Raw genomic sequence first — 14,840 nt, 5'->3', positions numbered from 1 at the left:
CATTGTTTGGCTGTACTACTTTTGTTAATTTTTTTATCAGTTGATGGACATTTGAGTTATTGCCACTGTTTGGGTATTGTGAATAATGCTGCAAGTAATTGCATTAAAATTCTTTTAATTTATTGAAGTACGGTTGACTTAAAATGTTACATTATTTTCAAGTGTACCACATAGGGATCCCATATTTTTGTAGTTTACATACCATGCAAAGTAATTATAAAATATTGACTATATTTCCTGTGCTGTACATTACATCCCTGTGACATATTTATTTTATAACTGGTAGTTTGTGCTCTTAATCCCCTTCACCTATTTCACCCCTCTGCCCTGTGGCAACCACTAGTTTGTTCTCTCTATCTGAGAGTCTGTTTCTGTTTTGTTATATTTATTCATTTGTTTTGTGTTTTAGATTCCACATATGAGTAAAAATATATAGTATTTATCTTTCTCTGTCTGACTTATTTCACTAAGCATATTACCTTTCAGGTCCATATATATGTATGTATGTATGTATGTATATATATAACATATTTTATTCTTTTTTATGGCTTATACATACATACATACACACACACACACACACACACACATCTTCTTTACCTAGTCATCTGTTGATGGGCACTTAGATTGCTTCCATATCTTGGGTATTGTGAATAATGCTGCTATGAACTCAGTATTAAAAATAAACTAACAAAAAGCCAAACAACCAAAGTTTAATATGGACAGAAGATCTAAATAGGCATTTTTTTTCCCAAAGGAGATATACAGATGGCCAACAGACACATTAAAAAAAGCTCAACATTACTAATCATTAGGGAACTGCAAATCAGAAACACAATGAGATATCACCTCACACCTGTCAGAATGGCTATTATCAAAATGGGAAATAACAAGTGTTGGCAAGGATATGGAGAAAAAGGAACCCTTGTGTACTGTTGGAGGGAATGTAAATTGGTGCAGCCCACCTGTGGAAAACAGAATGGAGTTTCCCCCTAAAATTAAAAATAGGACTACCATATGATCCTGCAATTTTGCTTCTGGGTATCTATCTGAAAAAAACAAAAACACTAATTTGAAAAGATAATAGGTACCCTAGTTCATAGCAAGTAATTGCATTTTAATTCATCAGATATTTGCTAAGGGCATGCTCTGTGCCAGCCATTGCCTAGGGGTTTAGGATCCACAAGAATAAGACAGTATCCATGCCATTAAGGAGCTCAGCATAGCAGGGGAAATTCACATATGTACAAACATTATAGAGATAGGGTGAGATGCTACCATGGGAGCAGTTTGTTTTATCCAGTGGTGGCTGAGAAAGGCTACAGAGGATGTGGACTTTCAAGGTGGGCCTTGAAGGATGAGTTCATTGAATTGGAGCAGGGGTATCCTGGACAGAAGGAATGGGATGAGTCAAAGTATGGCAGGGTGCAAGAACACAGGGCATTAGCAGGTGAGGAAGTGGCTTGCCAAGGCAGAGCTCATGGAGAGGAGAGGCTTAAAATGAAGCTGGGCCAGCCTCAGATGAGATCATTTAATAATCACAGGAAACAAAGGCTCAGATGTAGAATCAGTTGACAGTGGGTGGCTTCCCAAAGTATAATCTTTTGATCTGATTCCCTTTTCACTAATTGATTATAATGTGCTTCTCTCGTATTTTTAGGTGACCAACACGCAGATATTCCAGCTTCAGTTTCATACAGGATTCATTCCACTGGACACAACTGTTTTAAAGTTCACCAAGTGAGTGCTGTTTGGACAAGAAAACCCTTTTCAATCCAAACTGCTGTAAGATGCTGGGAGTCACATGTCCCAGGCTGTGCTGCAGCTTTCCCTCGAATCCTCTGCTGCAGGACTGTTGAGTGTGGCTGAGGAACACACAGAAGCTGGTTGCATCTTATAACTTTCAGTTGGGTATGATTTATCTTAAACACAAGTGGATCAGCCTTCAAATAGAAAGGTCTAAAATACCATGTGAGGGGATAAGAGTGAACAAAGAGGAAACAAAGTTTCAGTACTGTGATCCTTTGCATCTATATATCCTTTTGTGTTTTTCACAAAGGGAAGGCAGTGTCATTAGCAGTAAGATAGGAACAGTGACCCATCAGAATGGATGCCAGGCCATAGCGCTGAAGCAGGGTCCTGGGGGACCCCCATGCACCAGATACTAACCCTTAGCTGCTATATTATAATGTGGTCTAGGAAACTCAAAGGAGTGGCTGAAGCTAGGGTGATAGGTGGGAGTTGCTGGGGTCAAGATAAGAGAAGACACTCAAGAGCTCAAGATGATGGCTGTGGGCCTGTTTCACTATTTTAACAACTGATTTGACCATGTCGGTGCATGCTGGCTGGGTGTATCCACCCTGCTCTGTAGAATGCGATCACATGCTGCAGTGTTCAAATTCTATGAGTAGGCAATATTCTCTTCTTTTCTGTAGATAAGGAAACTGACGCTCAGGAAAGCAAAGTTTCTTCTCTGGTTAATGGTTGATTTTTCCCTAGAAAGGAGACTCAGAGTTCACCTAAGAATCACCCTTCAGTGGTTTCTGTGCTGATCATCATACTGGTTTCACTGTTTTTCACTGATCTTACTCTTTTAAACCCCTATCTAGACCTGAGTTGGATGCATGTGATGTACCAGAAAAGTACCCTCAGCTATTTCAGGTGACTCTGGATGTAGAACTACAGCCCCACGACAAAGTGATAGACTTAACCCCACCGTGGGAACATTACTGCACAAAAGACGTCAACCCCAGCATCCTCTTCTCTTCTCACCAGGAGCATCAAGATACTCTAGTCTTAGGAGGTATGAGTCACCTGGTGGCTTTGTGTCTGGGACGAAGCCTCTGGCTTATTTATCACATTGACTTCCTTCCTGCGTTTCATTGATGTCTTTGGTCTTGCAGGACAGGCTCCGATAGACATCCCTCCAGACAACCCCAGGCATTTTGGGCAAGGTGGCTTCTTTTCCACTCTCTGTTGGCAAGGTACTTCCAAGCATTTCTTTGAGTTACGTGGTTAGGTGGTTAAGTCACGTGGTTCTTCTATAAAGGGGATTAGTCCTTAAAGCAGCCTGAGTAAAGCAGCACTTAGAGGACCCATCCAGGGTCCTCTGTATTTCACATTCCTTGCTCATTCCTTTTCCAAATCAGCAGCTTCCCTACTTTCAACTCCACAGATGCTCTCAGACTGAAGCAAAAGGCCATCTTAAGCTGAACCCTACCTTTTCTGTCTATGCAGTGTTTCAGATCACATCTGTTCTGGGTTTATGAACAAGCACGATGTTTTCTAGGATCTCCCTTTAGGCTGCTGACAAACAAAGAACTTAACAAAGGACTCTATCTCCTGCCCTTAAATAAATATTCAAAAAATATAAAATCTGGCATTCCCCCCCACCCTCCTTCAGGGCTCTAACCACTAGCAGGGCAGAGCTGAGCTTCTGTGGTGCAGTGAAGGCAGACACTTTGTCCACATATCTCTGCTACTTGCTTTAACAACCTTGGCAGAAATTGGGCTTGATCGCAGTGTCCTTTTCTGCTGAACCTGGAGATGTGTTTAGAATCTTTCCCAATGTGACACTTCAGACATTGGCATTCTGAGTGATACCTGTTTGCCATCCTTGCTTTAGAGTTTGCTGAGGTTAACTGCAAGTCTTCATGTAGAATTGCTTAGTAAGGACTTTCTCTAAGAAAGGGGTAGGAAGCTGGCTTTGGGGATGGTTTACTTAAAATCCTCTTGATTGACCTGCCTTTGTTGTGTAAACATAAGGCAGTATTTCTGTGGCCTACACAGAGTTTTCCATACTTGGTGAAAAAAATTGTTCGTAGAATTCCTTTGAATTGAAAGGCTTACTTTCAGAATTTTCTACTAGAAATGAGGTCAACATTTAAAATTTGGAAAACCCAGTGAAACCTAGAAGCAGATAGATGTCCCAGTCCCCTCTTGGTTTCCCCTAATCTTTCTTCCCCACATAAGGGCTTTAAATAAAACTTCGCTTTTACTCTCCACTGCTATTCTAGTAAGTAATTTAGAAATCACTCCTACCAGGCTATGAAATAGGTTTCAGATGAATGCACAATATTTTATCTGAACCCCACAGAGCCAGGTGGGTTTAAGAACGTTGAATTTTTTTGATTTTAGGAAGGTGATATGGTACATAAACTGCATATTCTTAGTAATCAAACACGTTAATATGTCTGCAGTGAAACATAACCCATAACCCTGAGTGAAATCAGTGGAGACTGTAAATACTTTCACGTCAGTTCCAGTCAGATTTTTCCACCAGCTGAGTTTGCGCCACGCTTAGGGAAACTTTTCCTTTTTCAGAGCTTTTTTGCATTTCCAAATTGGGGATGAGGGATGTGGATCCATGCTTGATTTGGAATGTGGCTCAACCTGACAGTAAATAACAAATTTCAGTTGGGGGTCTGTCTCAAGGAGGGCCTGGAATTCACTCACCAGCCTCTCCATTCCTCCCCCAGAAGAGGCCTCTTTCCTGCTGCCCATGTTATGCTGAAAGTATCTCTTCCCTGGTTGGTGTAAGGACCAGCCTGAGCAGAGCCATTCCCTCTAGTCACTTACTAGGTCTGGGATTCCCTTCTGCTCCAGACTGTGGGAGAAAGGCCTTGCTTGGGGCTGCAGGCCACATGGAGAAGAAAAAGACAGTGAGAGGAGGCAGTAAAGGACCAGGAGATAGTTTTTTTCCAAAGCACTTAGCATAGTACTTGGAAAAGAATATGATTGTGATGATGATGATGACAATAATAATTTAAAAAATAATAAAAATCACTGAAGCACTACTTACTATATCCATCTGAGCACTTCCCATATATCATCTCATATAATTTTCACATCATGTGAGTTAGGTTCTATTTATTACCCATTTTTCTGAGGGGAAAACCAAGGTGCAGAGAAGTAAAATAATTTTCTCAGTGTCACAGAGCCAGTAAATAGTGGAAATAGGGTTCAAACCCAGGCTGACCCTAGAGTTCTTGCTCTTCTCTCCTATGATCTGCTGCCTCTCGGGTGCTCCACAGGTAGTAATCGAACATAATGTGAAAAACATCAAGTTTTTCGTGGGTAAGGGTCTAAAAGCACTGCCTTCTCAGGCTGCCCCTTCTCTCTGTCTGAAGTTGTGTGCATACACTCTACCAAAAAGCATTCATTCTGTGGCTAGCAAGTAACTGTCTCCCGGCATGCTGGCCTTCCTTAGATCAGAAATCGGAGAAATCATTCTGTGAGGAGGACCACGCTGCCCTAGTGAATCAGGAAAGCGAGCAGTCGGACGATGAACTTCTGACCCTTTCCAGTCCACACGGCAATGCCAGTGGTGACAAGCCTCACGGCGCCAGGAAGCCCAGCAAGAAGCAGCAGGAGCCGGCTGCCCCTCCGCCCCCCGAGGATGTGGACCTTCTGGGTCTAGAGGGGTCTGCAGTGAGTAAGAACTTCTCTTCGCCAGCGGCTCCTCCCACCAATTCTGAACTTCTGAGCGACCTGTTTGGGGGTGGAGGTGCCGCCGGCCCTGCCCAGGCTGGACAGTCGGGGGTGGAAGACGTATTTCATCCGAGTGGACCTACCTCCACCCAGTCAACGCCACGCCGGTCTGCCACCTCCACCTCCGCGTCTCCAACGCTAAGAGGAGGAGAAGGTAATTTTTTCCATGCTGTGCTGTGCCTCTCAGGGTTGAATGATAACTTTGGGGCCAAGCAGGTAGAATCGAACTTCCCTAATAACCTAGGCTTTTCTGATCTCCCTGAAAGTCCCCGAAAGGTCTGTATCTTCATTTGAATGGGTGCTACAGGAGGAAATAGAAATATTGTCCATTTTGGTAGGATAGTCTAAGAATGAATATTTGAGCTTGTCGCCCTTCCTTTATTATTATTATTTTTTTAAGGGCTTCAATCCCTGAGCTGCTTTAGTTATTTCTGCTTGGATGTGTAGACTGGTGAATTATTATTAATAATAACAGCTACTCTTTGTGAGGTGCTTACTATTTGCCAAACATGAAATTTAACACTAGCCATGAATTCAGTCTTATACAAACACAGTAAATAGGTGCTATTATTATCTCCATTTTATAGTTGAGAAAATAGAGGATTAGGGTCAAATGGGTAGCATACTTCTATACGGCTAGTAATTGACGGGGCTGGGGTCCAAAACTAGGACCCCAGAGCTTCCCCTCAGTTTTCCTGTAATGCCTTCCTGGAATTGTAGTCTTCTGAATACACTTGGGCTGTGCAGAGAAGTACTTAGTTACTTCAAGAGACACTTAAGGGACTCCTGCCAGCAGCCCAGCTGATGGAGCAGAACAATTGGTGCCGGATAAAGAGACTGAGCCCCATAAAGCTCTCAGTTAGTTTCACTCTGCTCATTGCCACAGACTCAACAACCAGTGTGGGGGGTCGCCCACAGTTTTTTGACATTTGCAGGACAGTGGGGTAAGCAGAGGTCCATTAGAGAATCTAAAGAACCAGCTGCCCTTGTCACTTGGTCATCATTAACCAAGATGGCATCACGTTAGGAAGAATAAAGAGGGCTGCCTTAGCTCTCCAGCCGAGTGGTAACCTTTAGGAACTTCCCTTCCCAAGCTCATCCTTCAGTTCTCGGAAGGCTTTGGGCTGGTCTTGATTGAAGGTAGTTCAGCTGGAGGCTTTCTGCATATGAGTGAGCCTCAGAATCGTGGAGTGTCGGTGCTGAGGCTCAGGCTCTTTCGTGAGTTAGTGATGCAGTGTGAAGCCAGGGCCCCGAATCCAGGCTATTTCCTCCATGCCGCAGCCGTTCTCACTCACCGAAGTGAACAAAAGCTCTGTCAGGAAAGAAGTCCCCATGATCCAGAACAGCATAGTACTTACTGATGGTCACGTTTTAAGACCATGCACCTTGTGTGACTTTCAGTGATTTAATTCATCATAGGCCCATGCACAGAGTTGTGCTCCTGTGTCAGAGCCGGCACAGGGGGCGGGTTGCTTTCAGACATTAGTTCAATCTGTGCCTCGGGTTACAGACTATGAAATTGAGGCTTAAATATATGAATTGACTTGTCAAAGGATACACAGCTGATTAGGGCAAACTTATATCTGGAACTCAAATAGTCTGTCCTCCAAGAGGAAGTAGAAAGAACACTGAGTCCAGATTAACAGGCTTGGATTTGAGTGCAAGGACCGACACATACTTGTGTCGCCTTATTAAAAAACCTTAACCCTCTTTGTTGTAAAATGGGGATAACACTTCTCTATCAGCACTGTTATAAAGACTAAATTTTGAGGTCTTGTGTTGGGAAGTTCACTTTTAGTTATTGGAGAATGCTGTTAATTTAACAGAAGGTGCTATTAAAAGTATACCAAGTAATATTGAGAAGACGTTAGCATCCTCTGCTGATTAGCTTCATACTTACAAATTAGGAAGTGACATCTCACTACAGGGAGCTAAAGGGAATTTTGTCTGTTGCCCAATAATGAGGAATTAAACCCCTTTATATATATGCCACCCTGCCTGGTTTTCATCACACTTATTTCACGCCTGTGAGGAATGTGAAATGCTGCTGGGAAATTCCTGGAATTTGAAGTAGGAAAATTGGAGCATGACTCCAGCCTTGTTATTTACTTAATACTGGGCAAGAAACCTGGCCTTCTGAACCTCAGTTTCATTGTCTGTAGAAGGAAAATAATACAGCTTCTGTCTGACAGGGAGATTTTAAGGGTCAGCTGAGGTATTATGAAAGACAATGTAAACCCTACAGAAATGATATATTATTAACGTTATTGCATTGCTGCTGGAAACCTCAGCTGCCTGCTTTGTTCTTGTCTTAGTTCATTCACAAACTTTTTCTCGCTTCACCACATCTGTGTCTAGTTTCTAGCAAGTTGTTTACAGGCAGTGTTTTGGAAACAGTTTAGTGTCATAGGACACAAGGTGTGATGACAGTTCAGTTTTTGCCACACTCATTTTCTTTTCTTTTCAACTTTCAATGAGCCAGAGACCACAAAAAACACAAAACTGAACAAAACCTGGTGGCGAGGTTTTCTACTGTTCACCTTAATAGCAAAGCTCCCCGGCCTGGTATTTGTCCACTAATTCACTTAATATGAGGACAGTTTATTTACTGAGCATCTCCTATGGTCCAGGCATGGTTTTGCCGCTCACTGATTCCTCTTAGTCTGACTTACTTCATGCTGTTAAGATGCCACAAGTCCATCAGGTAAGTCCAGAATTCTCCTTTGTCCACAAAGGTGGGATTATTCCTGTGTGGTTGGAAATCCTTGGGCTCATCTGTTGTTAACCCTGGTGGCAGTTTAAGGATAGGCTGGGCCTGCGGAGCACCTCAGGAAGGCAGGCAGCATCCTGATTTTTCCAGTATTTGGCCTGGGACCTTGCAAGAGTGACAGCTCTTTAATATTTACTGAATGAATGAACTCATTGTGCAAACACCTTTTTCCTGTTGTTTTCTAGGTGCCACCTTTGACCCTTTCGGAGCACCTGCTAAACCAGCAGGTCAAGATTTGCTGGGTTCTTTTCTGAACACAGCTAGTGCTTCCAGTGACCCCTTCCTTCAGCCTACGAGAAGTCCTTCACCCACAGTGCACGGTAAGGAAGCATTTTATATTGTGTTCAGTGGAACAGTGTTTTCCACAAGATGTCAGTAGGTGCTCAGATATAAAAGCATTCTGTAGGTGTTTTTTATTTTTATTTTCTTGGAAAAGCTATATAATACATTTCTCCTTTGGAAATTAATAATCTACATTCACATATTAAAAGCTCTGAGCTGTCTTACAGGGAGGAAGCCTGCCTAACTTAGTTTTACTCAGCTTTCCTAAAATTTAATTTGACTGTAGGATTTTTTTTTTTTTGCATTACAGCTACATGCACAGAATTTAGGGCACCATTGATTGTAAGACTTATCTTTATTTTACGTCCTGTTAAGAAAGAAGGAAAACATTGCCACTTTTAGTTGATTGGAAGATGTGTACTAGTTGAAGTCTATGAAATGTGAAAGAATATGAGTCCTAAGTTAATAAAATGTGATGTGATGAGCATTCCACACAATTAGGATTCCACAGAACAGTTCAGAATACAGCACCCTGATATGTTAGCCTAGTTCTGTCTGATCTGAAGCCACTGGCCACGTGTGGCTGCTGAGCACTTGGAATGTGGCTGATCTGATTTGAAATGTACTCTACATGTAAAGCACATACCAGATTTCAACAACTTAGTACAAAAAAAGAATGTGAACTATCTCATTAATATTTTAGATATTGGTCACTTAATAAACTATTTTGAATATATGAGGTTAAATAAAACATTTTATTAAAATTAATTTTACCAGTATCTTTTTACCCTTTTAATGTGACTACTAGAAAAAATTTTTGATCACACATGGCCCACATTATATTTCTACGTTAGAGACAGGTTTTGTGGAAAGAATTGTAATCGCATCCGTTTGTGAGAGCCAGAGGGTATCGCTTAGGTAACACTGATTAAAACCAAAGCTCTTCAGTGAAGGACAGAGGGCTCTGAGCTGGAGGATTGATGCTCATGCCTGATGTTGAAGGCTATTGGACACCACTGGCCTCAACCTCGAGGGCCATGTATTGTTGAAGACACCCTGAGCCACCCTGGAGAACACAGTCCAGCCATCAGCTTGACTTCATGGAAGCCACACAAGTGCACAAGTTAGATGCGTTGTGCAACTCTGGTCAAACTGTAACGGCCGACAATGAGAAAGCAGCTCAGAAACAACCTTTGTGGCTGATTTACTATTGGTCTTAAGTCTCAAACTACTTGAAGTGGGTCTGCAGGACAACATAGAAGAAATTCACCTCCGACCCTTGAGTAGTGAGTGCCCCCTTCTGAGAATCTCCTGATTGGAAGTTGGCTCCTCTGAGAGGAAAGATACAGGGAGATAGGTTAAAGCCTTGTTGTTGTTGTTGTTCACTTATTTCAAATGTAGGTTACGTCATTGCTCTGCTCAAAATGGCTCCCTGTTTCACTCAGCATGGAAGCCAATGTGTTTGGAATGGCCTACATAGGCCCTGTGTGCTCTGAGTGCCCGGTGCTGTGACCTCATTTCCTATTCTCTCCTTCCCAGCCACACCGGCCTCTCTGCTTTGCACAGAAGCACCCTCTTCCCCAGAGATCGGCCTGGCTAATTCCTTCATCTCTTAGATCTTCGCTCAGCTGTCCCCTTCTCAGTGGGTCTACTCTGGCTGCTCCATTTCACACTGAAACCCACCCCCCTGCCCCTATGTTGCATTTTCCTTTCCATTGTACTTGTTAACTTCCAGTATACTCAGTAACTTACTACGGGTTGTTTATTCTTTCTTGTCTGTCTCTCTCCACTAGAACACGAACTCACAAAGGCAGGGGTTCTTGTTTGTTCGTTTATGAGTGCTTTCCTCATGTCTAGAAGAATTATGGCCCCACAGTAGGGTTTATCTATCTTTCCATGGAATGTGTAACTATAAAATAAATTCACTCATTTTTTTCCCCTAAGTGTCTTTGTTGCAGAATGGTACTGTTAATAAGGTGAAGTATTTGCCTGACTTTAATACTTTGAATTTACTGTTTGCCTATGACTACTGCCCGTTGTGTCCCACAGGCATGGATTTCATGCTTAGGCACGGTGGTACCGGACGTGGTGCTCTCTGGTGAGCAGGATAGGAGATGTTTATTACCCGGTTTCAGCCAGTCAACACTCCTTGTGGCCACACTTACTTTAATCTGTTCCATGCTAGTTTAATGGAAGAAGTTTCCACTATCCTTGCTGAGAAGGGAATTTTTCTGCTGCTAGTGGGTCATTTGCATCCTCTTCATGTACAGCTGAGACTCAGATGTCAGATTGCCCACCTCTGATTTTCACAAGGCACCCTCAGTCTCTTCTGAAAATCAAGAAATATTGCCTTTGAGTTCTACAAACATTTATTGAACATCTACTCTGAAGAGAATAATCACTTCGGGCATAATTTGGAGAGAAGTCTAAACAAATAACCATAATAAAAGGGGGATGGTATGTAGTCAGTCCCTAGTACATGTTCTGATTGACTCATCACTCTCCATTCATGTCATAGCAGAGGAGAAAACAAAATTTCAGTTCCAAGTTGCTCGTGCCTCATATACTTGTTAATGCCAACCTTACAGCAATTTAAGTTTAATTTCACCTTTTCTTAAAATTGCCTACTGACTTTGTGTTCAGTGTAGAGGTGGGACAGACAAAGATGAATAAGAGAGTTCTCACCTTCCGGGAACTCAGCCTAAGAGACAGACATATGCACAGTTATAATTCACAGTGTAGCTATGGAGGTAAAATAAAGGTGAGTCAAGGATGGAACAGAGACAAGCAGTGTATGGCTTCCACCCACGCTGATGTAAGTGACCATAGATGTTGGCACAAAATAACAACATTGCAGAATGTGGAGAGAGCTCAGAGCAAGAGCTGAATCACTTGGGACCTTGACAGGCCACGTGGGCCTCATGAGAGGGAGAGTGTTTTCCCATGTGAACTCAGAAAAGTGGGCACCGAGCTATCTTGTACTGACTCTTTTTCTTCTCCCCATTTGCAGCCTCCAGTACACCTGCTGTGAACATTCAGCCGGATGTTTCGGGAGGGTGGGACTGGCACACTAAACCAGGTAAAGGTCAGCAGGTTAATTTTGTGCATATTTAACCGGTTGCTTAAACATAATCCTTCACCCAAGATGAAGTGAGTACTTACAGAGTGTCATAGCTCAGCTGTGCAAGTTCCTGACAGCCCGCGTTTGGGCTGGGCTTTTCACGTTGCCCTCAGTGACACGACAGTGCGGCATACTTCACGTTACTTACCTTTTCTAAGTCTCATTTGCTGAATGTCTGCCTTGACGCTAGAGTCTGACAAATCTGGCTAACTCAACCCGTTAGAAGCTCTTGGATTTTTCTGTACAAGTCTGGACCTCAGTTTTCTTTTTCTTTTTTTGAACCTCAGTTTTCTTATCTGTAAAACAGGGTTCATAATTCTTATCCCACACAGCTGTATAAGTTGAAGTGAAATAACTTATCTGAAATTTCTCACACAGAGTAGATGCTGAATAATCTGAATAGACTTCTTTCTTCCCGAAGAACTTGTTTCAGGGCTGGATTTTTCTGTAACAAATCAACTCTCTTTCTCATGGCTAGTATTGTATCTCTTGAGAGCTGTCTGGTGTGATTGTGTTCCTGATGCTGTGCAAGTTACACACACACCCACTATATATATATATATATATATATATATATATATATATATATATATATATATATTATATATATCCATCTATCTTTATATATATATATCTTTATATATCTATATATCACAGCAACTTTCTAAAGCAGTTGCTGTTTCCTTATTTAACCAATGAAGCCCCGAGAAGTTAAACAGCATGCCAAGGGTCACTCAGCTAGGAAGTGGCAGAACCAGCATTCAGACCTGACTTCAGACGAAGTCAAGTGACACGTGAGGTAAACGCTAGACCTAACAGTTTCCAGGGTGGCCAGGACACAGCATATCCCTTCTCTGTTCCCTGTCCCTGCTCCAGGCCACTATTCACTTAAGTCAGGGGAACGAGGTCTAGCAGCTTCTCACGCGATTGCAAACCCTGTCCCAGTTTGCCTTTAGAGACAAGGTGAGCAGTAGCTCTGGGTTTCTGAATTTCAGAGTTCAGCCTTGGGCAACTAACTCATTTTCAATGATCTTATTTTTTTCAGGCAGTTTTGGGATGGGGAGCAAGTCAGCTGCCACCAGCCCAACAGGCTCGTCACACGGCACTCCCACCCATCAAAGCAAACCCCAGACGCTGGATCCTTTTGCCGACCTTGGGACATTAGGTACACACGTGGCAGGTTAAGATATAAATAACACATATGGCTGCAAAGCCTCAAATCTAAACCTTTGGTGTTAAAATAAGCTGGTACTTTTACCAGGGATCTAAAATCATGCGTATTCTTAAGCTGTACTCTAAGACCCGAGATTGGCTCTTCAAAAAAGGCAACAGACTTCAAATATTGGGTTGGAACTCACCCTTGTTAATCCATTTCTCCAACGCCTGATTGTGGAGTAGTAGCATGAATGAAATTAGGACTTCTGGGAACATCTGACAGCAGAGTCTGGCTGCAGCAGAAGTCACGAGCATGTAGGGAAGCGCTGAGAAGCGAGGCTGCTCAGGCAGATTTGTGCCACGTGGGGCAGCCATGCGCCGGCCTTGCTGGGACGTTGCCAGTGAGGTCCTCACACTGCACCCCTCCTCTCTCCATTGACTGCAGTGCCCTCTGGTCACTTTGTAAAACTCCATACAGAAAATAGACTCTCTGGATAGTATTTCCAAAGTCTTTTCCCTCAAACGTTTAATCATTGTTATAGAATAAGTGTTTCACGGACAAGTAGTTTTGGAAACACTGGGTTCAGTGGACTTGGATTACGGAGAAAACTTCTGAGAATCAGTGCTCACGGTGATGCCCCCATCCCGAATGGGATACAGGATGCAGGGTTCTCAAACTATTTCACCAAGGAACCTTTCTTCAAGGAGGAGTTCACTGGACTGGCGAGTTCTGAAGCCTTTTCTTCTTCCTTTTCCTTCCTCCTCTGGGCAGTGCAGAGTTGTTCAATAAGGGGAAGGTAGTCCTGACGCAAAGGTTTAAATGAGCCACGTAGATGATTTGGTTTCTCAGAAAGCCCTCCTGAGCCATTTAAGAGCCAAGTTGTCTGCAGGGAATGAGAACATGGCTTCCATTTTATTTTTTGCTGGTAATTGTGTCAGAATCCTGACCTTCCCTTTTGTACTCTTTAGACCTTTTAGGAACCCTCAAAATTATTTTCCCATTTTTGTATCTTAATATCAACCTCAGATTTTAAAATAATAACATTGTATATAATAGGCAAAGTTCTACTTCAAATAAAATCTTACTCACTGTTCATTCCACAACTATTTATTAAGTGCCTTCTATGTGCTAACACTATTTTAGTAAAAACCAACAAGCCAAACTAACAAAACCAAAACAAAATTCCTGCCTTCCTAAAGCTTATATTCTAGAAGGGAAAGGAAACACAAAACAAATAAACATATAGTGTCAAATAATAAAAATAACTAGTATTTATCTGGAGGTTTTACTATGTGCCAGACACTATATGAAGTGCTTTACATACATCATTTCATTTACTCTTCCCAATAATCTTTTGAAGTAGGGACCGTCATAGTCCTCATTTTGCAGATGAAGAAACAGGGGCACAGAAGTTTAAGTAATATGCCCAAAGTGCAAGGTTTCAGCACCATGAAGACTAGTTCTGGAGCTTGCACTGCAACCCCCATGCAGACTGCTGAGAAAAGAATAAGGCAGAAGGTGATGGGGGGTGATGGTGGGTGATGGATGGGCTGGGGTGTTATATCAGAGATCAAGTGGTTAGGGAAGGCCTCGCTGGAGAGGTGACCTTTATAGGAAGCTCTTTTTAAAAATCCAACATCATGTCTTGCATTTAGTTGTCATGTCCTTTAGACACCTTTAATCTGGGATCATTCCTCAGCCTTTCATGACATTGATACTTGAAGGGTCCAGGCCAGTGGAGGAAGTCTTGCCTGGTTAACTTTGATCACTTGGTTAAGGTGATGTCTGCCAGGTTCCTTCACTATAAAGTTACCGTTTTTCCCTTTCGTAATTAATGAGTAACCGGGGGAGATAATTTGAGACTGTTCTATTTGAGGATATCCTGTTCTCCATCTGACTTTTACCCAGTGGTTTGAGCATTCATTAGTGATTCTTGCCTGAAGCAGTTATTAGTATGGTATCTGCAAAATTGTGATTTTTTGATTCCGTCCTTCTTTCTATATATATTAACTAGCATTTCC

The 14,840-nt window shown here is 42.4% G+C and overlaps 1 protein-coding gene across 9 annotated transcripts in view; it reads left to right on the top strand.

Annotated features, from left to right (window-relative positions):
• DNAJC6 (DnaJ heat shock protein family (Hsp40) member C6) overlaps positions 1–14,840 on the top strand; it is a 131,779-nt gene that overhangs the window by 105,411 nt on the left and 11,528 nt on the right. For 8 of the 9 annotated variants that reach the window (XR_004140836.2, XM_011000958.3, XM_031465314.2 and 5 more), the window contains exons 9-15: positions 1,661–1,740; positions 2,610–2,803; positions 2,904–2,984; positions 5,210–5,644; positions 8,446–8,580; positions 11,553–11,621; positions 12,709–12,828. Coding sequence is in view for 8 of the 9 variants with exons in the window: in XM_011000958.3 (XP_010999260.1) it covers positions 1,661–1,740; positions 2,610–2,803; positions 2,904–2,984; positions 5,210–5,644; positions 8,446–8,580; positions 11,553–11,621; positions 12,709–12,828 (1,114 nt within the window). In the remaining variant the exon portion in view is untranslated. The remainder of the gene's footprint in view (positions 1–1,660; positions 1,741–2,609; positions 2,804–2,903; positions 2,985–5,209; positions 5,645–8,445; positions 8,581–11,552; positions 11,622–12,708; positions 12,829–14,840) is intronic. The other variant, XM_031465313.2, reaches the window with a different exon arrangement.

Source organism: Camelus dromedarius, chromosome 14 (genome assembly GCF_036321535.1).
Source record: "Camelus dromedarius isolate mCamDro1 chromosome 14, mCamDro1.pat, whole genome shotgun sequence".
Taxonomy (NCBI): Eukaryota; Metazoa; Chordata; class Mammalia; order Artiodactyla; family Camelidae; genus Camelus; species Camelus dromedarius.
This window is presented reverse-complemented; position numbering and strand designations above follow the sequence as displayed.